The following is a 15154-nucleotide window of genomic DNA, read 5'->3' on the forward strand; positions in this document are numbered from 1 at the left end:
GTAGCCAACTGACTTGATTGAAGATATTGAGTGAGGAATGCCAGATGTAGTGCTGTTTACTTTAGGAGTTGGCAAACCTCGACCGCTCAAGTGTCAAACTCCTGAACTGATTATTGCTGACAAGTAGATATATGTTGGAGGTCCCAGTCAATGTTCAATTTATATAGAGTCTGTCATTATGGGAATAAAAAATAAGAAATGTTAAATGAATTCTGTGCATCATTCATATATTGTATAAAGAGAGAGTTTTCTATTCTGGTGTAAAATACCTTTAAATACTGAGATACAAAGCTGAATGTTGTGCAGCACTGAGTAAAAGTGACACTGCTAGACGGTGCACAGCACAGTCTGAGAACTGTGAAAAAAGAATTAGAATTCTTTAGTGTTGGGCAACAGTGCCTCATTTGTGACACACCCAAGCACACTCCCATCACCTGACAAAACTGGATTCCAAAGAGTTGCTGCTCAGCTGGGTGCCGTGGGCAATGTTGCCATTGTACACGTTACTGGCACTCACTCACTTAGTGTGCACTGCTTGCTTGTGGTCTGGATAGTCACTCATTGTGACTTCTGAAGGCAACTAGTTCCAAGGCCAGCTGTTTCCACCCGAATTGGCAAAAACGTACACCCCTAATCGTACCGATTGACAGAACCCCAGACTGGTACCTATGGTGGTATCGCTTTTAGTAATTAGGAAAAGAAGCACTTCTGCTCTGAAATCCACTGTTTGCCCGAGAGCTGCATCAATTGTCCAATTTAGTTCTCAATTAATGCCTTACTGAGTTTGTTTATTGAGTCATGCAGACCGGAAAGGTGGGAAATCACTTAGATTACTGCTGTGCCAGCAGTAAATTACCTGCAATGAAATATGTGCCCTGTGTTAAGATGGAGAAACAATCCAGTGTTTCTGCTCTTTGATTTCCAGCTTTCCCTGTTGGAAATATGTGGGTGTTGAGGACAGGATTGAGGTCTACAGTGACGCCTGCTGTGGTTGAACAGCTACCAACACTGAATCGTGGGTATGGTGCCAGAAGGCACCCAGAGCCCATGGAACCATTGTTTTTGGTCCCTCGCCACCGCCTCCGCTCCCTCTTGGAAACAGAGAAAATAGGAGCAGGAGTAGGCCATTCGGCCCTTCGAGCCTGCTCCACCATTCATTACGATCATGGCTGATCATCCAACTCAGTAACCTGTTCCTCCTTTCCTCTCCAAGAGCTATACCTAACTCCTTCTTGAAAATAGTGTTTTCTCAACTGCTTTCTGTGGTAGCAAATTCCACAGGCTCACCACTCTCTAGGTGAAGAAATTTCTCCATCTCAGACATGAAAGGTTTACCCCATATCCTTAGACTGTGACCCCTGGTTCTGGACTCCCCCACCATCGGGAACATCCTTCCTGCATCTGCCCTGTCAAGTCCTGTTAGAATTTTATAGGTTTTTATGAGATCCTCCCTCACTCTTCTGAACTCAAGCAAATATAATCCTACCCGACTCCATCTCTCCTCATACCATCAGCCCTACCATCCCAGGAATCAGTCTGGTAAACCTTCGCTGCACTCTCTCTATAGCAAGAACATCCTTCCTCAGATAAGGAGACCAAAACTGCACACAATATTCCAGGTGTGGCCTCACCAAGGCCCTGTATAATTGCAGCAAGACATCCCTGCTCCTGTACTCTAATCCTCTCGCTATGAAGGCCAACATACCAATTGCCCTTTTTACCGCCTCTCGCACCTGCATGCTTACCTTCAGCGACTGGTGTACGAGAACACCCAGGTCTCGTTGCGTATTCCCCTCTCTGTTTATAGCCGTTCAGATAATCTGCCTTCCTGTTTTTGCTACCAAAGTGGATAACCTCACATTTATCCACATTATACTGCATCTGCCATGCATTAGCCCACTCAACCTATCTAAATTACCCTGAAGCCTCTCTGCATCCTCCTCCCACCCAGTTTTGTGTCATCTGCAAATTTGGAGATATTGCATTTAGTTCCCTCATCTAAATCATTAATGTATATTGTGAATAGCTGGGGTCCTAGCACCGATCCCTGTGGTACCCCACTAGTCACTGCCTGCCATTCGGAAAAAGACCCGTTTATTCCTGCTCTTTGTTTCCTGTCTACCAACAAATTTTCTATCCATCACAATACGCTACCTCCAATCCCATGCGCTTTAATTTTACATGCTAATCTCTTATTTTCGACTTTGTCGAAAGCCTTCTGAAAGTCCAAATAAACCACATCCACTGGCTCCCCCTCATCAACTCTACAATTCTAGCAGATTGTCAAGCATGATTTCCCTTTCGTAAATCCATGCTAACTCTGCCCGATTCTACCACTGTTCTCTAAGTGCTCTGCTATAAAATCTTTGATAACGGACTCTAGAATTTTCCCCAGTATCGACGTCAGGCCGACTGGTCTATAATTCCCTGCTTTCTCTCTACCTCCCTTTTTAAATAGTGGGGTTACATTAGCTACCCTCCAATCTGTAGGAACTGTTCCAGAGTCTATAGAATCTTGAACGATGACCACCAATGCATCCACTATTTCTATGGCCACTTCCTTAAGTACTCTGGATGTTGATTATCAAGCCTTGGGGATTTATCTGCCTTCAATCCCATCAATTTCCTCAACGCCATTTCCCTACTAGTACTGATTTCCTTCAGTTCCTCCCTTTCACTAAACCCTGTGTTCTCCGGCATTTCTGGTATGTTATTTGTGTCCTCCTTTGCAAGGACAGAACCAAAGTTACAAGCGGCATGGACAGAGTGGATAGTCAGAAGCTTTTTCCCAGTGTGGAAGAGTCAGTTACTAGGGGACATAGGTTTAAGGTGAGAGGGGCAAAGTTTAGAGGGGATGTGCGAGGCAAGTTCTTTACACAGAGGGTGGTGAGTGCCTGGAATTTGCTGCCGGGGGAGATGGTGGAAGCAGGTACGATAGCGACGTTTAAGAGGCATCTTGACAAATACATGAATAGGATTGGAATAGAGGGATACGGTCCCCGGAAGTGCAGAAGGTTTTAGTTTAGGCAGGCATCAAGATCGGCGCAGGCTTGGAGGGCCGAATGGCCTGTTCCTGTGCTGTACTGTTCTTTGTTCTTTATATGCATTTAGTTGGTCAGCCACTTCTTTGTTCCGCATAATAAATTCCACTATTTCTGACTGTAAGGGACCTACATTTGTCTTCACCAATCTTTTTCTCTTCACATACCCATAGAAACTTTTGCAGTCAGTTTTCATGTTCCCCGCGAGCTTACTCTTGTACTCTATTTTCCCCTTCTTAATCAATCCCTTGGTCTTCCTTTGCTGAATTCTAAACTGTTCCCAATCCTCAGGTCTGTTGTTTTTTTTTCTGGCAAATTTGTAGGCCTCTTCCTTTGATCTAATGCTATCTCTAATTTCCCTTGTAAGCCATGGTTTGGCTACCTTTCCCGTTTTACTTTTGTGCCAGACTGGAATAAACAATTGTTGCAGTTCATCCATGTGCACTTTGAATGAATGTTTGCCATCGCCTATCCACTGTCATCCCTTTAAGAAACATTTCCCAATCCATCATAGCCAACTCGCGCCTCGTACCTTTGTGGTTTCCTTTATTAAGATTCAGGACCCTAGTCTCAGAATTAGCTACGTCACTCTCTATCTTGATGAAGAATTCTATTATATTATGGTTGCTCATCCCCAAGGGGTCTCGCACAACTAGATTGTAAATTATTCCCCTCTCATTACGCAATACCCAGTCTAGGATGGCCTGCTCTATAGTTGTTTCCTCGACGTATTGGTCCAGAAAGCCATCCCGTATACACTACATGAATTCCTCCTCTACGGTATTGTGATTAATTTGATTTGCCCAATCTATATGCAGATTAAATTCACCCATAATTACAGATGTTCCTTTATTGCATGCGTCTCTGATTTCCTGCTTAATGCCATTCTCAACATCACCACTACAGTTTTGGGGTCTATATACAACCCCCACTAACGTTTTCTGCCCCTTAGTGTTTCTCAGCTCTACCCATACAGATTCCATATAGTCAGAGCAAATATCCTTCCTCACTATTGCGTTAATTTCCTCTTTAACCAGCAATGCAACTCCACCGCCTTTTACTTTTTGTCTGTCCTTCCTAAATACTGAATACCCCTGGATGTTAATTTCCCATCCCTGGTCACCTTGCAGCCGTGTCTGTAATCCCGACTATATCATACCCGTTTACATCTATTTGTGCGATTAATTCATCCACTTTATTGTGAATGCTCCGCACGTTAAGGCACAAAGCCTTTAAGGCTTGTCTTTTTAACATTACCTGTCTCCTTCCCACTATTTTTCACTGTGGCCCTATTTGATTCTGCCCCTTGATTTCTCTGCCTATCGCTTTTCTTATTCCCCTTACTGTCATTTGTCCTTGTCCTTGATTTCGCACCCCCCCACCTTCCTCTTGACTCCTTGCAACGGTTTCCATCCCCCTGCCATTTTAGTTTAAATCCTCCCCAACCACTCTAGCAACATGCTCCCCCTAGGACATGAGTGCCGGTCCTGCCCAGGTGTAACCTGTCCAGTTTGTACTGGTCCCACCTCCCCCAGAACTGGTCCCAATGTCCCAGGAGTCTAAAACCCTCCCCCTCACACCATCTCTTCAGCCATGTATTCATCCGATATATCCTGCTATTTCTACTCTGACTAGCACGTGGCACTGCTAGTAATCCTGAGATCACTAACTTTGAGGTCCTACTTTTCAACTTATTTCCTAGTTCCCTATATTCTGCTTTTAGGACCAAATCCCTTTTTTTTACCTACGTCATTATACTCATGGAGTCATAGCGTTATACAGCACAGAAACAGGCCCTTCGGCCCATCATGTCTGTGCCGGCCATCAAGCACCTATCCTAATCCCATTTTTCTGGCCCGTAGCCTTGTATGCTATGGCGTTTCAAGTGCTCATCGAAATACTTCTTAAATGTTGTGAGGGTTCCTGCCTCTACCACCCCTTCAGCAGTGTGTTCCAGATTCCAACCACCCTCTGGGTGAAAGCATTTTTCCTCAAATCCCTTCTAAACCTCCTGCCCTTTACCTTAAACCTGTGCACTCCGCCCCCCTCCCCACCCCCCACCGGCTTAGTTATTGACTCCTCCCCAAAGGGAAAAAATTTCTTCCTATTTATCCGATCAATGCCCCTCATAATTTTGGATACCTCAATCATGTCCCCCCTCAGCCTTCTGTGCTCTAAGGAAAACAACCTCAGCCTAGTCAGTTTCTCTTCATAACTGAAATGCCCAGCCCAGGCAACATCCTGGTGAATCTCCTCTGCACCCTCTCCAGTGCAATTATATCTTTTATATAGTGTGGTGCCCAGAACTGTGCATAGTAATCCAGCTGTGGCCTAACTAGCGTTTTATACAGCTCCATCATAACCTCCCTGCTGTTGTATTCTGTGCTTCGGCTGATAAAGGCAAGTATTGCATATGCCTTCCTAACCACCTTATCTACCTGTGCTGCTGCCTTCAGTGATCTAAGGACAAATACACCAAGGTCTGACCCTCTGTACTTCCTAGGGTCCTACCATCCATTGTATATTCCCTTGCCTTGTTAGTCCTCCCAAAATGCATCACCTTGCACCTCTCAGGATTAAATTCTATCTGCCACTTCTCTGCCCATCTATATCCTGTAATCTAAGGCTTTCCTCCTCACTATTTACGACACCACTAATTTTCGTGTCATCAGCGAACCTACTGATCATACCTCCTCTATTCATGTCTAAATCATTAATGTACACCCATGTACACTACAAACAGCAAGGGTTCCAGCACCAATCCCTGTGGTACACTACTGTCACAAGCTTCTACTCGCAAAAACAACCCGCGGCCATCACCCTCTGCCTCCTGCCACTAAGCCAGTTTTGGATCCACATTACCCTGGATCCCATGGGCTCTTACCACCTTAACCAATCTCCCATGCGGGACCTTCTCAAAAGCCTTACTGAGGTCCATGTAGACTACATCAACTGTCTTACCCTCATCTACACACCTAGTCACCTCCTCGAAAAATTCAATCAAGTTAGTTAGACATGATCTCCCCTGACAAAGCCATGCTGACTATCCCTGATTAATCCCTGCCTCTCCAAGTGGAGAGTAATCCTGTCCTTCAGAATTTGTTTCCAATAGTTTCCCTACCACTGATGTTAGACTCACTGGCCTGTAAATACCTGGTTTAACCGTGCTACCCTTGAATAATGGTACCACATTCACTGTCCTCCAGTCCTCTGGTACCTCTCCTGTGGCCAGAGAGGATTTGAAAATTTGTGTCAGAGACCCTGCAATCTCCTCCCTTGCCTCACATAACAGCCTGGGATGCATCTCATTTGGGCCTGGGGATTTATCCACTTTTAAGCCCGCTGAAACAGCTAATACTTCCTCCCTTTCAATGCTAATATGTTCAAGTATATCACATTCCCCTCCCTGATCTCCACACCTACATTGTCCTCCATAGTGAACACAGATGAAAAGTAATCATTTAAAACCTCACCTGTGTCCTCCGGCTCCACACACACAGATTGCCACTTTGGTCCCTAATGGGCCCTACTCTTTCCCTGGTTATCCTCTTGCCCTTAATATACTTATAAAACGCCTTGGGATTTTCCTTTATCTTGCCCGCCAGTGTTTTTTCATGCCCCCTCTTTGCTCTCCTAATTACTTTAAGTACCCCCCCCCCCTGCACTTTCTATACTGCTCTCGGGCCTCTGCTGTTTTCAGTGCTCCGAATCTGCCGTAAGCCTGCTTTTCTTTTCCTTATCCAATCCTCTGTATCTCTTGACATCTACGCCTGGACTTGATGGTCCTACCCATCACCTTTTGCGGGAACATGTTGGCCCTGAACCCTCACTATTTCCTTTTTGAATGACTCCCACTGGTCTGATGTAGACTTTCCTACAAGTAGCTGCTCTCAGTCCACTTTGGCCAGATCCTGTTTTATCATATTGAAATCTGCCTTCTCTTAATTCTGTACTTTTATTTTTGGTCCCTCTTTGTCCTTTTCCATAAACTTCCTTAATTTTACAGAGTTATGGTCACTATCCCTGAAATGCTCCCCCACTGACACTTCTACCACTTGCCCGGCTTCATTCCCTAAGATTAAGTCCAGTACTGCCCCTTCTCTTGTAGGCCTTTATATGTGCTGGCTCAAAAAGCTCTCATGGATACACTTTAAGAACTACCGCCTCTGCTCCCTCGCCACCACCTCCGCTTCCTCGCCTGGCAACTGTCTGAGGCTGAACTGTTTGCAACCTCTGCCATCTTTGACCCCGAGATGAGCTTTCAACCACATATCCCTGCCATATCTGTGACTGTCTATTTCCATCTCTGTGGCATTGCCAGTGCTGCCCCTGCCTCAGTTCTTTTGCTGAAATCCTCATCTGTTCCTTTGTTACTTCAAGATTTTACTATTCGAATCCACTCCTGGCTGGTGCCTCACATTCTACCCTTTAGACTTGGGTTCATTCAAAACTCTGCTGCCCATGTCCAAACTTGCACCAAACCTGTTCACACATCACCACCTGTGCTTGCTGACCTACACTGGTTCCCGGTTAACCAGCACCTCGGTCTTAAAATTATCATCCTTGTTTTCAAATCCCTCCATGGCCTTGCACCCCCCCCCCCCCATCTCTGTAATCTCCAGCCCTGCAACCCGCTGAGATCCCTGTTCTCCAATTCTAGCCTCTTGAGCATCCCATTTTAATTGCTCCACCTTTGGCAGTGCCTTCAGCTGCCGAGGATCTAAGCTCTGGAGTTCGCTCCCTAAACCTCTCTACCACCCTCTCTTTCTTTAAGAAGCTCCTTAAAACCTACCTCTCTGTCCATGCCTATAGTCATCTGCCCTTATGTGGCTCGGTGTCATTTTATTTTATAGCGCCTTGGGCCATTGTGTTATATTCAAGATGCTTTATAAATACAAGTTGTTGATGAACCCTACCTCAGCAAAAAGTTGGTTCTTTTGGGAGATATGGGGACAAATATTGAATCAGTAATCTTTAATCCACCTATGACCTAGGCAGGTTTTAAGCAAATATCTTAAGTAGGCCAGTTCAGTATTGGAGAAGCATGTGAATGGGCTGCAGACAGTTTGAAGTGATATTACTGTGCTCTTGTGTACTGTAACCATCATCTGGCTTCCCTCATTCTTCTTCAGACATGCGCTTGATGCAGGGTGATGAGATCTGTTTGCGCTACAAAGGTGACCTCGCACCTCTTTGGAAAGGAATCGGCCACGTGATCAAAGTCCCGGACAGTATCCTTTGTATCTTACAAATTAAACCTAAAGCAGTTGTACAGCTGAAGTTTCTCCATTGTTTGTATATGCATGTTAGGCTACTTTCTGCCACTTGTGCTCCTCTGCGCAACTGCTGCACACAGATAATAAAAACAAGAAATGCTGGAACCACTCAGCAGGTCTGGCAGCATCTGTGGAAAGAGAAGCAGAGTTTCGGGTCAGTGACCCTTCTTCGGAACGAGCAAATATTAGAAATGTCAAAGGTTATAAGCAAGTGATCCGGGGGTGGGGCAAGAGATAACAAAGGAGAAGGTGTAGATTGGACAAGGCCACATAGCTGACCAAGAGGTCATGGAGCAAAGGCAAACAATATGTTAATGGTGTGTTGAAAGACAAAGCATTAGTACAGATAGGGTGTTAACGGACTGAAGATTGAACAGCAGCAAGTACAAACATGAAAAAAAACAGTGGGTAAGCAAACTGAACAAACTACAATGAAATGAAATAAAAGAAAAAAGATTGTAAAAAATGTAAAAAAGAAAAAATAACTAAAAATAAAAGTAAAATGGGGGGCCTGTGATGTTCTGAAATTATTGAACTCAATTGAATTTCAGAGCATGACGTGCCCCCCATTTTACTTTTATTTTTAGTTATTTTTTCTTTTGTTTGCCTTTGCTCCATGACCTCTATAACCTTTAACATTTCTAATTTTTGCTCGTTCCGAAGAAGGGTCACTGACCCGAAACTCTGCTTCTCTTTCCACAGATGCTGCCAGACCTGCTGAGTGGTTCCAGCATTTCTTGTTTTTATTTCAGATTTCCAGCATCCGCAGTTTTTTGCTTTTATGCTGCACACAGATGCTGTCTTCCAGGTGTGACGTTAAACCAAGGCCCCCTCTGTCCTGTCATGTACGCAAAAGATCCCATGGCACTAGAAAGGGCGGTGGAAGCAGATTCAATAATTTTCAAAAGGGAATTGGATAAATACTAGAAGGGCAAAACATTTACAGGGCTTATTGGGGAATAAGCAGGGGGACTAAGATTAATTGGATGACTTTCAGAAAGCTAGCACAGGCATGATGGGCCAAATGCCGCCTCCTGTGCTGTAACATTCTGGTGAATGGAGACGTGAAATTCCCCCACCCCCAGTCTCCTGAGTAATATTTATTGCTAAACCAGCATCACTAAAACAAACTCAATATCCTGATTTGTGTTACACCTTCAGTCTTCTGATGAAAGGTCACAGATCTGAAACATTAACTCTGTTCTCTCTCCACAGATGCTGCCTGACCCGCTGAGTATTTCCAGCATTTTGCTTTTATTTCACTAAAACAAATTATCTGATCATTCATTACATTGCTGTTTGTGGGACCTCGCTGTGGATAAATTGGCTGCTCCATTTCCCTATATTACAACAGTGGCTACACTTCAAAAGAAAAATGTACTCCATTGGCTGTAAACCACTTGGGATGTCTTGAGGTCATAAAATGCTCTAAAAATTTAAGTTTGTTCTTTATTTGCTTTAAAAATGCAATCTTTAAAGTGCTGACCACTGAAATCTGCGAATTATGCCTGCAAGAGGTGATGGGAGAATTTTCAGTAATTGGTATGAGTTCCTGTTCTTCATTCCAACATTGAAATTGCAACACGGAAACGTATCGCCCAGCCCAACCAGTCCGTGTTGGTATAAAAACAAGAAATGCTGGAACCACTCAGCAGGTCTGGCAGCATCTGTGGAAAGAGAAGCAGAGTTAACGTTTCGGGTCAGTGACCCTTCTTCGGAACGTGTTGGTGTTTATCAACCTCGAGCACTTGTCCTAATCTCTGTTTTTGTACCTTCACCACCGCCACCATCAACCCCCCCCCCACTTTTCCTTTTGCTTCAGTCTGTCTAACCTATTCTTAAATGTTAATGTGGCCTCTGTTTCAATCACTCGTTCATTCCACAGACTGAACAGTAGTAGTAGGCATCCGGTCGTCTCGGAAGACAATGGACTGCGCCTAGGGCGTATGTCACTTCTGAGTTGAACATCGACAGCCTGAATAGCCCTGTTTGTTGAAAAAAAAACTTCCCCACTCCCCACCCTAAATTTATATTTAATATGTCCCCTCGCTCTGGACCCCTCAATCACAAACAGTTTATTTCTATCTATTCTGCCTTATCCCCTCTATCAAATCATCTCATGATCTCCTCCATTCTAATGCAGGTAGCCCCAATTTGTTTGTCTTTATTCTTTCCTCATGCCAACAGAATCCTGATCAATTTGTCCTGCCTCCTTTCTCTTGCCCCAGTATCTGTTTTGTAATAAGAAATAGGGGCAGGATTAAGCCATTTGGCCCTTCGAACCTGCTCTGCCTTTCAATTAGATCATGGCTGATCTTACTGTGGTCTTCACTCCACTTTCTGCTGGCCCCCCATAACTCTTGACTCCCTTGTAGATCAAAAACTCCCTTGTAGAGCCCAGAATTGCAAACAGTACCCCAACTGTAGGCTGACTAAGGTTTGGTACAGACTCACCATTACATCTCCACTTTTATATTCTATGCCTCCTTGTCGTAAAGCCCACATTTCCATTGTCTTTTGCTATTCACTTAAGGTGCTACTTTTTGTGAAACCGAAGCCCCCAAATCTCTCTGCTCTTCCACCTCATTCACCCAGCTTTCCCTCATTCAAAATATAATTATTGCTTTATTTTACAATGTACCATCTCACCCCTACTGACATTGCCATCTGCCACTTTTTTTGCTCATTCCACCATCTTATCGATATCTTCCAGCTTCCTTTGATCCTCAATTATTTAAAATTTAATACAATTTTAGTGTTGTTTGCAAATTTGGACCTCACTCCTTTGAGCCCTATGTCGCAATCATTGATGTACACTGGACAGAAGTGGTCCCAGTACACAACCCTTTGGACACCACAGCCCACTTCCCTTGACTCGTAATCTGTTTCTTCCCTTCCAAACAGTTTTTAAGTCCCAATTTTGTAACTACCCTGTTCTTTCCCCTTAGCCTCATAAATTTTACTTTTCAAGTATTTATCCAGTTCCCTTTTGAAAGTTACCATTGATTCTGCTTTGTCCTTTCCAGATGACAACACAATGTTGGGAAAAAAATTTCCCCTTGGTTTGTTTTTGCCAATTACCTTAAAATCTGTATCCTCTGGTTCCAGACCCCCCTGCCATTAGGAACGGTTTCTCATTTACTTTATCAAAACCCTTCTTGATTTTGGACATCTATTAAGCCTCCCCTTAACCTTCTTTGTTCCAAAGAGAGCAATCTCAGCTTCTAGTCTCTCGGCATAACATTAATTACCCAGGTCACTGTCGAGTCCTTCGGTATGTACAAACTTTCAGTCGCACTCTGAAGCATCATTTCTAGGGCCTTCGTTATTTCTTCTCCAGTTTCCTTGGATAAATTCCATGAAGACCTAGTGTATTGTCCTCATTTATCTTAACTGACTTCTCTAATAGTTTGATTTATTATAAATCTCATCTCACTTTTTTTTATTTGTTCATGAGATGTGGGCAACACTGGCCAGGCCAGCATTTATTGCCCATCGCTAATTGCCCTTGAGAAGGTGGTGGTAAGCTGCCTTCTTGAACTGCTGCTGTCTACGTGGGGTAGGGACACCCACAGTGCTGTTAGGAAGGGAGTTCCGGGATTTTGACCCAGTGACAGTGAAGGAACGGCGATATAGTTCCAAGTCAAGATGGTGTGTGCCTTGAAGGTGAACCTGCAGGTGGAGGTGTTCCCATGCATCTGTTGCTCTTGTCCTTCTAGGTGGTAGAAGTTGCAGGTTTGGAAGGTGCTGTCTAAGGAGCCCTGCTGCATTGCTGCAGTGCATCTTGTAGATGGTACACACTGCTACCACTGTGCATTGGTGGTGGAGGGAGTGAATGTTTGTGGATAGGGTGCCAATCAAGCGGGCTGCTTTGTCCTGGATGGTGTTGAGCTTCTTAAGCAGTTCAGAATTTATCTCCTCGATTTCCTTTGCTACTGTTGTTGCATCATCCCTGTTAAATGCTCCATGGGCAAGCCTGACAAAATGTCGGGACAGGTGGGGGTATGGGGAAGAGTCAGGAGAAGAGACCCTCCTCTGCTAAATATGTTTGAATTTACGAGGCTTTCTTAAACTTCACTCAGAAACCAAAACTGGAAATGTAGTTTTAGCGGAACTGGTGCACTGGGCTGTTAATGATGTTTATGTACCTACTAAAACTATGTTTAAAAGTTACTTGATTCAAAAAAACTCGAGTGTTAGAGGTCTGCTGAAGATTGTAGGCGAATGACATTGTTGGGCCTGACTGAGTCAGGCTGAGAGTTACGTCTCTAACCTACCTGTATAGATTATGGAGATGAGATCGCTATTGAACTCCGCAGCAGTGTTGGAGCTCCAGTTGAAGTCACTCACAACTTCCAGGTGGATTTTGTCTGGAAATCTACTTCATTTGATAGGTAAGCTGCCAATACCTACCTTTTCCCTTTAATCTGTAGCATTATCAACCTTTATGATCTGTCTGAAGACGATTGGGGATATTGACAGCACTAAGCCCCCTTATAGTAGTAACAAGTGCAAATTTGGGAATGCTGATCCCTAACATGACTGCTGCAATCTCAAGCCCTCCGTGAGGTTAACTGGTTGGTAGAATATCGTAGGAAACAAGTGCTCAGCATGTTTGGTTTATAGAAAGAGGTTCAGCTGTTTTTAAAAAGTGAAATTAAAGTGTTACAGACACAAATATCCACTGGGAAGTGACTTCCAGTTGTAAGAATGCAACCACTTAAGATTAATAAGGAGGGAAAAATTAGAGTACGAGAAAAAGATAGCTAGAAATATAAAAAGTGTTGTGAAAGTGCTTCCATTTTTTGAATATTTTAGAGTTATGGACATTGATATATTTGGGAAAACTGAAAAGACTCCAAGGATTTTTTTTTTTCCAAGGGTCACAGGTCCTATTTGAAAACAAGCCTTTACTGGCTGTCACATGCCTCAAGTTCAATAAACAAGAGAAACCTTGGTGACTTGGATATGTTTACAGAGAAGTGACATCACGATTTATGATGGTCGGGAGGTTGCTTTTGGGATATTGTTTTGACTTTCTGGTTGAGGTGTGGACTATGTTTGAAATCAGTTGGAGAAACACCCAGCTCATCTTTCCTGCACCTCTCAGAGACCTGGACAAATCCAGTGTGTCAGCTCCTCTTTCTATACCTCTTTGAAAAACCTGTGAATCCAGAGTGGGATAACTGAAACCCTGCTGCCACAATTCTCCTAGAAAGCCTACCAGACTACTTCTCGACATTTCCAGAATGAACTGCTGCAGAAAAGATCCCCGTGATCCGTCTCCATATATCTGGACTCCAGACCAAAAGGGACAACTGACATTCTTCCATATCTTTTTTTTTCTCCAAGAATTAACAAGTATTTGGCCAGAATATTTCTTCTGTTATGTAAAAGAGTTCTACAGAGAAAATCTTTATTTTTCAGTTAATGTGTGTGGGGCAAAAAAGGCAACTGGTACCTTGGCCTTCATAGTGACAGGATTCGAGTACAGGAGCAGGGATGTCTTACAGCAATTATACAGGGCCTTGGTGAGGCCATACCTGGAATATTGTGTTTTGGTCTTCTTATCTGAGGAAGGATGTTCTTGCTATAAAGGGAGTGCAGTGAAGGTTTACCAGACTGATTCCTGAGATGGCGGGACTGACGTATGAGGAGAGATGGAGTCGGTTAGGATTGTATTCGCTGGAGTTCAGAAGAGTGAGGGGGGATCTCATAGAAACCTATAAAATTCTAACAGGACTTGACAGGGTAGATGCAGGAAAGATGTTCCCCATGGTGGGGGAGTCCAGAACCAGGGGTCATAGCCTAAGGATACGGGGTAAACCTTTCAGGACTGAGATGAGGAGAAATTTCTTCACCCAGAGAGTGGTGAGCCTGTGGAATTTGCTACCACAGAAAGCAGTTGAGGCCAAAACATTGAATGTGTTCAAGAAGGAGTTAGATATTGGTATGGTTCTTAATGAATACTTTCCGTCTGTCTTCACAAAGGCAGGGAACGATGCAGGTATTGTAGTTAAGGAGGAAGAGTGTGAAGTGTTGGATGTGATAAACAGAGGGAGAGAGGAAGTATTAATGGGATTAGCATCGTTGAAAGCCAGATGAAATGTATCCTAGGCTGTTAAAAGAAGCAAGAGAGGAAATAGCAGAGAGTCTGATCATCATTTTCCAGTCCTCACTGGATACAGGTTTGGTGTTGGAGGATTGGAGAATTGCTAATGCTGTACCTTTGTTTAAAAAGGGTGCGAAGGATAGACTGAATAATTACAGGCCAGTCAGTCTAACCTCCGTAGTGGGCAAATTATTGGAATCTATCCTGAGCAACAAGATAAACTTAGAAAGGCACAGGTAAATCAAGGATAGTCAGCATGGATTTGTTGAGGGAAGCTCTTGTTTGACCAACTTGATTGAATTTTTTGAAGAAGTAACAAGGAAGATAGATGAGGGGAGTGCAGTTGATTTTAGCAAGGCTTTTGACAAGGTCTCACATGGCAGACTGGTTTAAAAAAAAAAAAAAATCCCATGGGATCCAGGGAAATGCAGCAAGGTGGATACAAAATTAGCTCAGTGGCAGGAAACTAAGGGTAATTGTTGACGGCTGTTTTAGTGACTGGAGGGCTGTTCCCAGTGGCGCTCCACAAGGCTGAGTAACTGGGTCGCCTGCTTTTTGTACTGTGTATTAATGATTTGGATGTAAATGTAGGGGACGTGATCAAGAAGTTTGCGAACGACAAAAGATTGGCCGTGTGGTAGATAGCGAGGAGGATAGCTGTAGGCTGCAGGAAGATATTGATGGTCTGGTCAGATGGGCAGAAAAGTGGCAAATGGAATTCAACC

General features: G+C 43.8%; 1 protein-coding gene across 4 annotated transcripts in view; it reads left to right on the forward strand.

Annotated features, from left to right (window-relative positions):
* The window catches only part of upf1 (UPF1 RNA helicase and ATPase), a 99816-nt gene that overhangs the window by 41721 nt on the left and 42941 nt on the right, over positions 1-15154 (forward strand). For 2 of the 4 annotated variants that reach the window (XM_068015957.1, XM_068015958.1), the window contains exons 8-9: positions 8174-8281; positions 12603-12711. In XM_068015957.1, coding sequence (XP_067872058.1) covers positions 8174-8281; positions 12603-12711 — 217 coding nt within the window. The remainder of the gene's footprint in view (positions 1-8173; positions 8282-12602; positions 12712-15154) is intronic. The other 2 variants (XM_068015959.1, XM_068015960.1) reach the window with 1 other exon arrangement.

Source organism: Heterodontus francisci, chromosome 36 (genome assembly GCF_036365525.1).
Source record: "Heterodontus francisci isolate sHetFra1 chromosome 36, sHetFra1.hap1, whole genome shotgun sequence".
Classification (NCBI taxonomy): domain Eukaryota; kingdom Metazoa; phylum Chordata; class Chondrichthyes; order Heterodontiformes; family Heterodontidae; genus Heterodontus; species Heterodontus francisci.